The sequence below is a fragment of the Macaca thibetana genome, chromosome 11 (assembly GCF_024542745.1).
Source record: "Macaca thibetana thibetana isolate TM-01 chromosome 11, ASM2454274v1, whole genome shotgun sequence".
In the NCBI taxonomy this organism is placed as follows: domain Eukaryota; kingdom Metazoa; phylum Chordata; class Mammalia; order Primates; family Cercopithecidae; genus Macaca; species Macaca thibetana.
The window spans coordinates 103,787,868-103,801,265 of NC_065588.1; the positions used below are offsets into that span (position 1 = coordinate 103,787,868).

The window sequence follows — 13,398 nt, forward strand, 5'->3', positions numbered from 1 at the left end:
AAGTTTGGAACTCAGTTAATATTGGTCCCTCCACCCACACCCCAACCTTGTCATAGGTGAAATACCACCTTTTTACCATGTTCTGTGCTGCCTGAAGACCTGCTCTCCCTGGCGGCAAGATATTGGCAGTATCAGACAGCAAAGAGATTGATGGGCTGAAATCATCATTCAGCAACCCTGGGAAACCTTTTCAGTTCAAAATTAGATGCCCTTGCAGTCTCAGTACTGAGTGTGTGTGTTTTTTTAAATGTGAGTTTTATATTTATCTGAGAAAAGCAGACAATAGACATAGTTTTGGATCCAGAATCATTTTGGATCCTATAACTTTGGAATCTGTGGGGATTTTCCCTCCTGCTGTGAATCCTTAAGCACCATGCAGACCAGCGCAAGGGGTCCTCAGCATTGGGTTCTAGGGCATTCTCGGGTCCTCTCTAGCCCATCCCACGGATCTCAGCTCAGGCCTTCCTCCGGTGGATGCTTAGTGAAACATACTGCTCTGAGTGAAGCAGGCATTGAGGTTACATGACCCCAGGAGTGTTTGGGAGAAAAGCTCCATGTGGGTGCTGCTCTTGCAAGAGCCTAGCCTTCAGCTGCCCTGTCTCTTCTCTCTTGGCCTGCAGTGTTTTGAGGCCCCCATCCTGAAAGCCCAGTCTCAGATTGTTCATTCGTGATGTGTCCTAGAAAAGCTTCATGCCCATATTGCGGTAGCACCAGAGGGTCCTTGTCAACCAGGAAGCCAGCAGAAGAGTGAAATGAGAACAGGGTAGGGCCAGTTGTGATCAGACGGTGAAGTTCCTCCATCAGACGAGTGATGGACTTCCCTGGCTTAAAAGCTGAAAGCAGACCGTCCCTTGCCTGGGGTTTGCCACCACTGAGAATCTCTCTTAAAAGTATGGATGGCATGGTAGTGGCATCTCATGCTCTCTGACATCCTGTAGCTCCCAGAACCACCACCCTCTGTTAGGTAGAAAGAGGAAGGAGACAGGCCAGAAAGCTGGCTCATTGTAATCGCCATTACAGCTTCTCCAAAGCACCTTAGAGGCGATCAGAATCATCCATTATTTCCTTTCAGAGAAGCAAAGGAGTCCTTCTTATGCACAGAGGACGTAAAGTCACTGAGACATTTTCTCACTGCCTTCAAGGGTAAAATCTCCAAAACACGGACTTCCAGTGTCCTGGCTTTGGGGAATTGCTTTGGTCTTTGTTCTTACAAACACAAACAGGACAGATCCACGGCTTTGGTGAGAGGTGTTTGGAGCATCCAGCAGTGGAAAATCCCTGCCCTGTATTGCCAGCTCTGCCCAAGGCATCCTCCAGGATGTCTTTTTGTCCATCTCTAGCCCATATGCCCAGCCACAGATAGGTCAAATTTGCTAGCCTAAGTATTGTGAAGGTCACATTTTGAAAATAACTTCAATTTGTTTATAGGTTGTCAGTACTCCTCATAAATATCCATCCGTCCACCCCGAGACCCGCCATTGGACGGCTCTGACTTTTGCTGTGTTGCATGGACATATTCCTGTAGTTCAGGTATTAACGTATTTCCCTATCCACATCTGACCTTTGATTTTACCTCTTCCATAACACACATCTATACCTCTCCCAGCATGCATATTCTCTAAGACATTCATATTGGTTAACTGCAATTCAATGTAGCATATTCATATCATGTGAATAAAAATATTATATGTAGTGATCTATATGGCCAGGCTTTAACCAATATGAAATGATCACGTATCCACACACAGCCTCACACACAGAGTGACAGACCCATGAAGTTCTTCCTGGTTGCTCTGGGGTGGGGCTTCAGCTGTTTTCATGGATTTGTTCATTTTGCTTGTTGCAACATGAACATGGTTGCTACTGATACCTTAGAACCTTCCCTTAGGTGTGACCCCTGGTGTTTGTGTAGAATCCAGTGGTTTCCAGCCAGTGGGAGGAAGCATCCAAGACACCAAGGGAGTGTTTCCAAAAGACACTTGCTTGGATCCCACTTCTTGAGAATCAGATCCAGGAGGTCTAGAGTAGGGCCTTGGCTATGTGTCTTCTGAAACAGCTCCAAGCACAGTGACGTGTCCTCATTGGAGGTCCTTTGGGCATATAAATGTGTATTGCTTGCACTTTTTCTGGCTGTTGTAGTTGCTGTTCAGTGAACAGCCATACAGTACATTCTAAATCATAAGCTTGATCTTTACTTCATCAGAAAAGAGAGATCAGCATCCGAGTTCATGACCACACCTGGTCCCGTAGTGAGCGCTGAGCTTTGGGCACATCAGGAACTCACCTCCTTTTGTGTGGTCTATGCCTCTTGATTCCATGCAGAGCAGGGACAGCTCTGCAATGCTGGAATTTTGTGGGAATCCTTTGTTGTTTCCTGGGTCATGAGAATCCTTAGAACAGATCCCAAGTCATGTTTCAGGAGGCTGAGAGTGTGACATGTCACACTGAGAGCTGGCTTCTGCCTATAGAACAGTATGCCCAGTCCACTCCTGGTAGAGGAAACTAAGAAAGAAGGGGTCGGATGGTGGTCTGGTGGACACAGATGTCATTCTTTAACATGCAAGGACATTCTCAACCTTTAAATCAGGAATGGGAACAGTGAGCAGCCAAGCAAAGTCACACAGAAGTCAGGCCACCTCCCTGCCACAGGGCCAGCGATCACGGAGTGCCAAGTAGGTGGCTCCCCCATGGCCGTGCCCTCAGGGAGCCCTAAGTAGGCAGTAAAGATAGCAGATTTTTCCCCCATTTTCCATCAGCAGTGCTGACAGCACATTCACTGTGAATGAGATCCAGCATGAACAGAATCCCTGCCTCTTTAGGAAGCCCAGCTATCTCAGGGAATGCACAGAATGAAGCCATGTGAAGCAAAACTTCTGGAAGCTCACTCTGCCACTTTATTAACTGATCTTGCTGGCCAGAAACCTTAGCATTTGCTAAACTGTCCTCAGGGCCATCCAGGTGGGGCCCTGGGGGCCCCCCAAAGTCCTTCAGAACTCTTGAGAGTCTGTGGTTCTACGAGGCTACCCTAGTGCCCTCTGAGGCTTTGTGTAACCAGCCCAAGAGGGGAACCTTCCAGCATTCCTGTGCCAAGGACCTTTAGCCCAGTGCTTCCAGATATGTTAATGTATGTACACATCCCCTGGAGATCTTGTTAAAATGCAGACTCTCATTCAGTAGACCTGGGTGGGGCCTGAGAGTCAGCATTTCCCACAAGCTCCCAGGTGGTGCTGATGCTGTTGTGCATGGAACACACTCTGAGTAGTCTGGGGTTCTAGCAGCAGTGAGAGGCTCTCAATTCATCCTCCGAGGTACAGTTGCCCTTCAGCCTGTGCACGCGGTCACCGAGCCAGAGGGAGGGAAGGAGCGCTGGCATCTCACCGATCCCAGCAGTCTTTCCTGACGCCTGTGCACAGTGTATCTCCTCTCACCGTCTCGATGGCCGCTCTTCCTCCGCAGCTCCTTCTGGATGCTGGGGCCAAGGTGGAAGGCTCGGTGGAGCACGGCGAGGAGAACTACTCGGAAACGCCCCTCCAGCTGGCAGCTGCTGTAGGTAAGAGCTGCCAGTTCTCACCCTGGCCAGGGAGCTCCAGCGCACCCTGGTCCTTGAAGTGCCTGTGACTATATTTTTGCTTTATTCTCTTATAAAACCCCCTTCTCTGGGCTTGCAGGAAATTTTGAGCTGGTTAGTTTGCTGTTGGAGCGTGGTGCCGATCCCCTGATAGGAACCATGTACAGGAATGGAATTTCTACAACCCCCCAGGGTGATATGAACTCTTTCAGCCAGGCTGCAGCCCACGGACACAGGTAGGCTAGGATGGGCCAGAGCCAGAGATCCCGAGTGGTGCTTGTTAAAAATGCAGATTCCCAGGCCTACCCCAGACCCATTGTCTCTCTGGATGTGGGGCCCAGAGGCAGTGTGAGGTGGTCCAGGCCCCGGGCCTGGCCAGAGCGACCCTGCCTGCCAGCTGACAGCCAGCTCCATGCAGTGCACATCCACTCAGAATGCCTTATTTTACCCGCCCCTGGCCAGCTTTAAACTCACGGAGAGACGTCACTCTTGGTTGGTTTTGCTCAGAGCACGTCATGTCAGCTGCTGTGAAGTATAAGAATCCATTTTAAAAATAATAAAACCTTTTGTGTTTGGTGACTTCCCTTCTACATCTCCTTCAGAATTTCCCCCCTGATCATCAGCTTTCATTACACATAACCCCGAGCAAAGCACATTCACTGTGGAGGGAGGGCAGGCTGACGGTGACAAGTGCAGAGTTCTAGAGCCTTCTAGATTTTTGAGGAAATCACTTAGCTCCAAGTTGCCCCAAGGAAACAAGGCCAGTCATGCCCCATCATCTCCTCCATCCTCAAAATGTGACACCCACTGTTAGGCCTCTGAAAGTGCCACCCGTTGTTCTCGTCATCCTCCCACCCAAGTTAGTGGCCCCCTGCTTCCCCAGCCTGCCCTTGCCCTGCACCGGCAAAGCCACTTCCATCTCTGAGTGTCATCCTCTCTGGGTTTATGATTGACAGGAATGTGTTCCGCAAACTGCTCGCCCAGCCAGAGAAGGAGAAGAGTGATATCCTGTCCCTGGAGGAGATTCTGGCTGAGGGGACTGACCTGGCAGAGACAGCCCCGTCCCCCCTGTGCGCCAGCCGCAACAGCAAGGCCAAACTGAGGGCCCTGAGGGAGGCCATGTATCACAGCGCTGAGCATGGCTACGTGGATGTCACAATTGATATCAGGAGCATAGGTCAGTCTGGGCACCCTCCACCACGGGCACCATGGTGCCGCCAGCTTTAGGTCCACATGCACATGAGCACGCATGCACGCACACACACACATGCAAAACACGCACATGCACACACACACAAGGGGGCCCAGGGAGCCTCCCGTTTACCAGTTGAAACACTTCCAGGCCAAGATACCCACACCGTCCCCATAGATAGCAGCGTCCTGCCTGCCCCAAAGACCCGTCCTCAGACCATCTTTCCATGATTCCCAAACACTGGACCCTGGGGCAGGAATTCAAATCACCTGGGGAACTGGTCTGAATACAGATTGCCAGGCCCTACACCCAGAGGCTCTGCTGTCGAGGGTCTGGATGGATAAAGGCTGGAAATCTTTATATTTAACAATCATCCCAGATGGTTCCCAGTGGTTGAGGAATCACTGCCTTTAGAGCAGCCAAGTCCACGAAGCAGCACTGGGCAGTTGTTAGGATGAGGGCGCCCCTTTCTTACTACAACTCCTCTTGAGCTTCTGAGGGCAAATCCACTCTCAGGAAGGTTGAGCTGGCTCTTCCTTGGGTGAGCTAGCCCAGAGCCATCTCCTCCGTGTGTCTGGGGAACAAGGCTAGCCTAGCCTTCACCAGCCTAGTGGCTTTCGCTCTGGCTTGGAAACAGCCGGACCTAGCCATGGGTCCCTAAACACAAGGTGTGGCAGATTAAGGCAGGCTGAGGGCTGAGGAAAGACTCCTAATGCTGTTCTGGAAACGACCTCTCTCTCCAGGGAAGGTGGGGAGGGGTTAGTATGTGAAACATTTGTGCTATTGCCCTGGGAGCCCATTTTGCATGATTGTGAAGCTCGAGATTCTGAATGGGCTACTTGTTATAAACAGTAGCGAGACTCCTCGTCCGTCTGTGCCTCTGCATGAGAGGGGAGAGGCAAATTACAGCAATCAGCTGCTGGAGAGGCCCCTGTTAAAGGAGGAAGACCTGATGAAGTGCCTGCAGATGGAAATCTTGTTTTGCACAGAGGAGCGGCAGGAATATCCTCCCATGTCTTCTTATTCGGGTGTGAATATCTGTCTTAGCCGGAGCTGTAAATGGTGAAGTCCACCAACGGGTTTCACCAGCTCTAAGCTCTCATCCGAGCATGGATGTGTTCCAGATCCTTGGGCACATCCACTCTTTAATCCTGGGCAAGACTCTTCTCCCCACTGAGCTTCTTTCCCCACTAAGTAGAGGGGACAGAGCCTATGCGCTCAGAATCCAGAAGTATGGAATATGCATAAGTAGCATGCATAATAATTCCAATATACTACGCGATGATTATATCTTGTGAAATGCAGCCCCTGATAATATGAGTAGCATGCAGAGATGGACACCCATAGTTGAAGGATTATAACCTTTAATTTCAACTTTTGCAGGTCTTTGGGAAAAAGTCTACACTTGTTCTATTCGTTGAAAGTCAATCCCTTGGTCTCGTCATTTAGTAATGTCCTGGGGAAAAGCCAACTTCCAGATAAAAACTCGCCTACTCCTCTGGTTGTTTTCTGCCTTTCCCCTCTCTCTCCCCCTCCCCTGCCACCTTCCCTGGCTCCTCTTTCCGCTCCAGGCGTCCCGTGGACTCTACACACCTGGCTGGAGTCTTTGCGGATCGCCTTCCAGCAGCACCGCAGGCCTCTCATCCAGTGCTTGTTAAAGGAGTTTAAGACCATTCAGGAGGAGGAATACACGGAGGAGCTCGTGACCCAAGGCCTGCCCCTGATGTTTGAGATCCTGAAAGCCAGCAAGGTATGTGGGGTTTGAGGCTGTTGTGGTCATCGGCAGAGAACAAAGCCGGAGGTTCCCAGATCTGAACGGTATTTTAGCCTGGTGTTCCCCTTTGAGTGGGATCACTACGGTCATAGCACCCAGTGGCGAATGTACCCCAGCAGACGAAAGCTACCTGTGCACTCATTTGTGGGGCGGCTGTCTTGCTGAGCATCTGCATGAGCTGAGGCACTTGGGCACATGGGCACATGGACAGCTTAGATACCTTCTAACTCGAGGAACCTGCAGAAGAGCTAGAAAGATGATACCAACATGTGTGCCCCAACAGCATTATGAGACAGTTGATAAGACAGTATTAAATGTGGGGGTGCAGGCTAGGACAGGTGTGGGAGTTCAGGAGGGAGTAATGGGAGGGTGGGCCCCCCTGAGGTGCTGAGACTAGACCATGTCAGGATGGACGATAGAAATCGGTAGGATGAGGGAAATGGGTGCAGTTTTCTGGATAAATAGAACACAGACCCTGCTGAGGTTTCTGGAAAGCCAGGCCCTGGGAGAAGGCTTTTCAGGTTGAGAGGGTCAAATGAACCTAGCTCTGACCTCTTGGGATTTACCCCTGCTGACGCCTATATCCCCAGCAACAGGGAAATGCAGCCTCTTCGTAACAGCAGTCCAGCCTTTCAACTATTACAACATTAATTCTTAAAAATCTCTTTGGGGTTGTTTGGTGATGCTCTCTAGACACTCCAGTCCCCACAGGACCCCAGCACCAGCCCTCTCACCTCTTTGCCCCAGAACAGTTTTGTGGAACTCTGGGGTCTACCACGGAGCCTGGGAAGTCTCAGTGGAAATTGGCCTCTGAACCAAAGGGCAGTGTGGGTCCCCCTGCCAAACTGGGCTGCGTGACTGTCCATGGGGCGTTAGAGGGGACATAGGGCTGCTTCCTCCACACAGCAGGGACAGCCCTTCCGTAAGGAGGCAGCAACACAGCATCTCTGCTTTCGGAGCTCTGGGCCTTGGGTGGAAAGCAAGTCCCATTAGGTGTTCTCATTAGCGCCTGTCCTTAGCCTGGTGTCCCGGGGCCATCTGCAGGCTGGATTTGTGCTTAAGGTCAAGACCCACCAGGACCCCAAATGGGAGCAGGTGCATCAGGCCTAGGATAACAAGCTTCAGCGAGTCCATGAGGAGTAAAACCTGCTGGAAGCATTTCAAAACCAAACTCCCTGCCCGACTTAAAAATAAGTAAATGAATAAAGAGGCTTTCACCTGAAATCACCTAAGAAACTGTCTTAATGAGAAACATGGCTGGGTCTGTTCCCAGGGTCTGGTGTTCAATCATTTTTGAGGTTTTGTCTGTTTGTTGTTTTCAACTTCTCTTCAGGCTATACTGGGAATTCCAGAATGTATTGAGACATTCTGTTTATTATGTAAACCTAAACTGTGAGTTCTAAAACTTTACTTTGAAATATGGCATATGTACAGAAAAGTAACCAGCTCATAACTACAAAGCCAAATGAATTTTCATAAGATAGACAAACTGTTCAATCCGCATCCAGACCAAGAAATGGAACATGACTAGCACCTGAGTGGTCCCCTCACGCCCTGCTCTGCTGCTATCCCCCAAAGGGCCGCCACTCTCCCGATGTCTAACACCACACTTTGTTTTGCCTGGAGCCACAGTGTGTTTGACTTGGACAGTTCATTAGATAGGAAATAGTTCTCAGAACCTGAACCCATGATTATAAGAATCTACAGGCTGCAGCGTACAAACTACCCTCTATTCACAGAAGTGGTGGGTGCTCCCATCGTTTAATAGTCAGTCATTTGAAAATCAGGTTGACTGGGTACGGGGGCTCATGCCCATAATCCCAGCACTTTGGGAGGTCGAGGTGGGAGGATCGCTTGAGCCCAGGAGTTCGAGATTAGCCTGGACAACATGATGAAACTCCATCTCTACAAAAAATACAAAAATTAACTGGGCATCATGGTGTCTCAAGAGGAGGGAGGCAGTGAAGGGTGTTTTGCTTTTACAGGGGGTTCAATGGCATCCCCTACTGGTGAAATGTGGCTTTACACATCACATGAACTGACCACGGGCCCGGGGGGAGGTTAAAGAGGAAATCAGTTTCCCCAAGCCTGCATGGTGAAGTCTCACCCATTCCCCAAGCACAGTGGACATTCTTATGGTCAAAAGAAAAACTGGAGAGAGATGATGGCAGAGAAATTCCAAGTTGAGAAGACAGTCTCCTGTTGGACGATAGGGCGGCCATCCATCACATAGCCAGCCAGCATTGTTCCTTTTCCCTGCACTCTAGGATTCCTGTTCAAATGTTTGTCCAAACAAATATCCTTTTTTTTTTTTTTAAGACAAAATCTCGCTCTGTCGCCCAGACTGGAGTGCAGCAGTATGATCTTGGTTCACTACAACCTCCGCCTCACAGGTTCAAGCCATTCTCGTGTCTCAGCCTCCCAAGTGGCTGGGATTACAGGCATGCACCACCATTCCTGGCTAATTTTTGTATTCTTAGTAGAAACAGGGTTTCACCATGTTGGTCAGGGTGATCTCGAACTCCTGATCTCAAGAAATCCTCCCATCTCAGCCTCCCCAAGTGCTGGGATTACAGGTGTGAGCCACTGCTTCTGGCCAAACATCTTGTTTTATCAGAGTAGTGAATAGATTATTGCCAATAAATCCACTTTATGGTCAATTTATAGAAACAGCTGTCCTGTAAAGTGAGGCATATTCCTGCCACCATTCTTGGTTTGTGCTCACTCAAACCATACTTGAAATCTGACCGCACATCTGCTTCTATGTTCTTGCTTCTAAATTTGAACTTCAAATGAATTCAGCGTCTCCAGACTTCCCCAGGAGCAGAACAATATATGCATTTTTTAAAATACATTTGTTTAAAAAGAGTTCCCAACTTCTTTTTCTTTTTTTTTTTTTTTTTAAGATGGAGTCTTGCTCTGTTGCCCAGGCTGGAGTGCGGTGGTACAATCTCAGCTCACTGCAACCTCTGCCTCCTGGGTTCAGGCAATTCTCCTGCCTCAGCCTCCCAAGTATGCTGGAAACTACAGGCACGCGCCACCACTCCCAGCTAATTTTTGTATTTTTAGTAGAGACGGGGTTTTACCACATTGGCCGGGATGGCCTCAATGTCTTGACCTCCTGATCTGCCTGCCTTGGCCTCCCAAAGTGCTGGGATTTCAGGTGTGAGCCACTGTGTCCGGCCTTTTTTTTTTTTTTTTTTTTTTTTTTTTGAGACAAAGTCTCACTCTGTTGCCCAGGCTGGAGTGTAGTGGTATGATCTCAGCTCACTGCAACCTTGCAACCTCTGCCTCTCAGGTTCAAGCTATTCTTGTGTCTCAGCCTCCTAAGTAGCTGGGATTACAGGCACCCACCACCATACCTGGCTACTTTTTGTATTTTTGGTAGAGACAGAGTTTCACCATTTTGACCAGGCTGGTCTCCAACTCCTGACCTCAGGTGACCTACCTGCCTCGGCCTACCAAAGTGCTGGGATTACAGGCATGAGCCACCACATCTGGCCTCTAGCTTGTTTTTCTAACACAAAATTCCTCTAGGCATAATCAAGAGATAATCAGGAGTGCCCACTTGGTTCCAGGCACTACTGTGGTGATGGGACAGACATGTTCTTTATCCTCCTGGAGCTTACTGATAGGGAGCAAGAAAATAAATCAACAAAACAGAGTCAGAGCATGATCAGTGTTTACAAAATGAAATTGGACCATTATGGTCTCTGGGGGTGGGGCTGGTGAGGTCTAACTTAGACAAAATGGTCAGGAAGTTTTCCCTGAGAAAGTGGCATTTGAACAACCACCTAAGTGAGGAAAAGCTTCCAGCCGTGCAGAGATCTGGGGCAAAAGCATAAGAGAACTGCAGGTGATTAGGCTCCTAGTAGGAACATGTTTGTGTGCTCAAAGGAAAAAGTGTAGGAGATAAAAATCAGATTGCACTGGGCCAGGGAAAGTTTGGGTTTTCTTCTACGTGTAATGAATGGGACACGACAAGAGAGGTCTTAGATTGGGGCAAAGTGTGATCTGTGGGGGTTTTTTAAAAATTTTTTTTAAGTTTTTAAGATTTTCATTTTGTGATGAAAAACTCAAAACTTAAAGTGTTTCTGTTTTTAAACTTTTTATTTTAAGATAATTATAGATTCATGCAGTTGTAAAAAGTGATACAGAGAGATTCCTGTGTACCATTTACACAGGGGGATCTGAGTTTCTCCCAACAGCAATATAAAACTATGGTAAAATATCACAACCAACATAGTGACATGATTGTCAACAAGCAGAAAATTCCCATCACCACAAGGATTCCTCATGTTGCCCTTTTAGAACCACACCCACTTCCATCCTGCCTCCACCCGTCAGCCCCTACCTAGCCTCCATTTCTCTAATTTTGTCATTTAAAGAATGTGATTTAAATGGAATCATACAGTATGTAATTTTGGAGATTGGACTTTTGGCACTTATCATAATTCTCTGAAGATCATCCAGGATGTTGCATGTATCCACAGCTTGTTCCTTTTCATTGCTGCGTAGTATTCCATGGAATAGATGTACCCCAGTTTGCTTAAGCACGCAACTGTTGAAGGACATCTGAGTTGTTTCCAGTTTTAGGCTATCACAAGTAAAGCTGTTACAAACATTTATGCACAGGTTTTTGTGTGAATCTATCTTCATTTCTCTGGTATAAATGCCTAGGAGTACCACTGCTTGGTTTTACGGTAGTTGCATGTTTGGTTTTTAAATAAACTGCCAAACTGTTTTCAAAGTGACTGTACCCTTTTACATTCCCACTGGAAAAGACTGAGTAATTCAGTTTCTCCATATCCTCACTGTTTGGTGTTGTCACTATTTTTCATTTTAGCCATTCCGATAGGTATGTAGTGATATCTCATTGTAGTTTTAATTTGCATTTCCCTAAATGTCTAATGATGTTGAATATATTTTCATGTGCTTGTCCACCATCTGTATATTCTCTTCAAGTGAAATGTCTCTTTGTGTCTTAAGCTTAAGCTTGTGTTCTAAATGTTTGCATTTCTACTGTTGAATTTTGATTGTTCTTTATGTATAGTAGATACTAGTCCTTTGTCAGATATGCGGTTTGCAAATATTTTCTCCAACTCTGTAGCTTGTCTTTTCATCCTGCTATCTTGATGCTGGTATTGATTTGGTTTTATTCATTCACTTGGAGATCTTCTTGGTCCATGGTATTATGAGTGGTCTTTGATTGAAATCTGGATGTTTTCTGAGGTTCTTGATCTTATTTAGACCTTCTGCTTTAGTTGACCTTCTCTGACACTGTTCTGACAGGGGAAGAGTGGTTGTCACCTCATTATTTCCAGGTGCATGCAGAAATCCAGGTTCCCCTACTTGGCCTCTGTTGGTACCCAAGTTAGGGGCTAGTTATTCGGGGTAGGTGGGAGCAGATAAGTGTTCTGGCCCCCACGTGGTCTTCTCTGACATGTGGTGGGGGTGGCCCCATGACTACTGGGCAGTGGTGAGAGTCTGACTCTCCAGTGGTGTCCTGTGGCACCACCCCAGCAGGGAGTGGGAGAGATGCCTCATTACTGCTGGGTGAGAGGGGAACACAGGCTCCCTGAGTCTCCACTGACACCTGGGTGTCAGGGGGTTGGGCCAAAGCTCTTTACTGGCTGGTGGGGATAAAGGTCCTGGCTCCCTGCTTGACCTTCAATGACACCATCTCGGTGGAGTTTCAGGGGTGCTCTGTTGCAGCCTGGCAAGGGTAGAAGTCTAGGCTTCCCACTTGACTTTTGCTGGCAAGGTGAGTCCACAGGTTTTCTGTGCTGTTTGGCTGGAGTAGAGCAGCTATTGTCTAAAAGTTTTCTGCCTTCTAGGCTATCCCTTTAGTGGTCCTTTGGCTACAGAGAACAGGCTTTTGTTGTGGTTTTTTCCCCGTCTATGCCATCAGTTGCAGCTTCTTCAATGTCAAGTATGGGATGATAAGGCAAAAAGGAAGTCCAGTGAAACCACCACTGTGCTGCTCCTCCAGTCCTAAGCTCCCTAGGTTGTCTGCCATCTTCTCTCTACCTTTTAAAGTCTTCTTATGTTTCTTTTATATATAATGTCCAGGGTTTTTAGTTGCACTTTGCAAAAGGATTAGGGAAAAGTATGTCTATTACATCTTCCTGAAGCAGAAGTAATCATGTGTTTTTAAAAGATCAATCTGACCGCTGTGTACTATTGTCATCATCTTTTTTTTTTTTTTTTTTTTTTTTTGAGACGGAGTCTCCCTCTGTCGCCCAGGCTGGAGTGCAGTGGCATGATCTCGGCTCACTGCAAGCTCTGCCTCCCAAGTTCACACCATTCTCCTGCCTCAGCCTCCTGAGTAGCAGGGACTACAGGTCCCCACCACCATGCCCGGCTGATTTTTTGTTGTATTTTTAGTAGAGATGGGGTTTCACTGTGTTAGCCAGGATGGTCTTGATCTCCTGATCTTGTGATCTGCCTGCCTCGGCCTCCCAAAGTGCTGGGTTTTATTGTCATCTTCTTAACCCATCTGGGATCTCAGGCACCCTCAAAGAAGTGAGTCTGTTTGCATAGCCCCCAGTTGGACAGTGACTGTCCATGTCACCAAAAGCAAAAACATCCATGTAAGCAGAAAAAATAATAGTAAAGGGGATCCATAAAGCCTCTAAGGAATGGTCCAATCTCTTTGTGCCTCTACCTCTCTAATAATTAACCATGAACAAAATGACAACTACCAAATAGACATAGGATCAGATCCCAAAAGTATCAAACAGCTCAAGAAGTCATCTGATTTGGGAGGCCAAGACAGGTGGATCACTTGAGTCCAGGAGTTTGAGAAGCGCCTGGGCAACATCACAAGACCCCATCTCAAAAAAAAAAAAAAAAAAAAAAAGG

The 13,398-nt window shown here is 47.7% G+C and overlaps 2 protein-coding genes across 4 annotated transcripts in view; both read left to right on the forward strand.

Moving 5' to 3' along the window:
• PWP1 (PWP1 homolog, endonuclein) overlaps nucleotides 1–13,398 on the forward strand; it is a 753,749-nt gene that overhangs the window by 650,198 nt on the left and 90,153 nt on the right. The window lies entirely within an intron of this gene.
• Nucleotides 1–13,398, forward strand: part of ABTB3 (ankyrin repeat and BTB domain containing 3) — a 338,029-nt gene that overhangs the window by 292,033 nt on the left and 32,598 nt on the right. For 2 of the 3 annotated variants that reach the window (XM_050749650.1, XM_050749652.1), the window contains 5 exons: nucleotides 1,429–1,530; nucleotides 3,457–3,550; nucleotides 3,669–3,804; nucleotides 4,525–4,745; nucleotides 6,332–6,510. In XM_050749650.1, the coding sequence (XP_050605607.1) occupies nucleotides 1,429–1,530; nucleotides 3,457–3,550; nucleotides 3,669–3,804; nucleotides 4,525–4,745; nucleotides 6,332–6,510 (732 nt within the window). The remainder of the gene's footprint in view (nucleotides 1–1,428; nucleotides 1,531–3,456; nucleotides 3,551–3,668; nucleotides 3,805–4,524; nucleotides 4,746–6,331; nucleotides 6,511–13,398) is intronic. The other variant, XM_050749651.1, reaches the window with a different exon arrangement.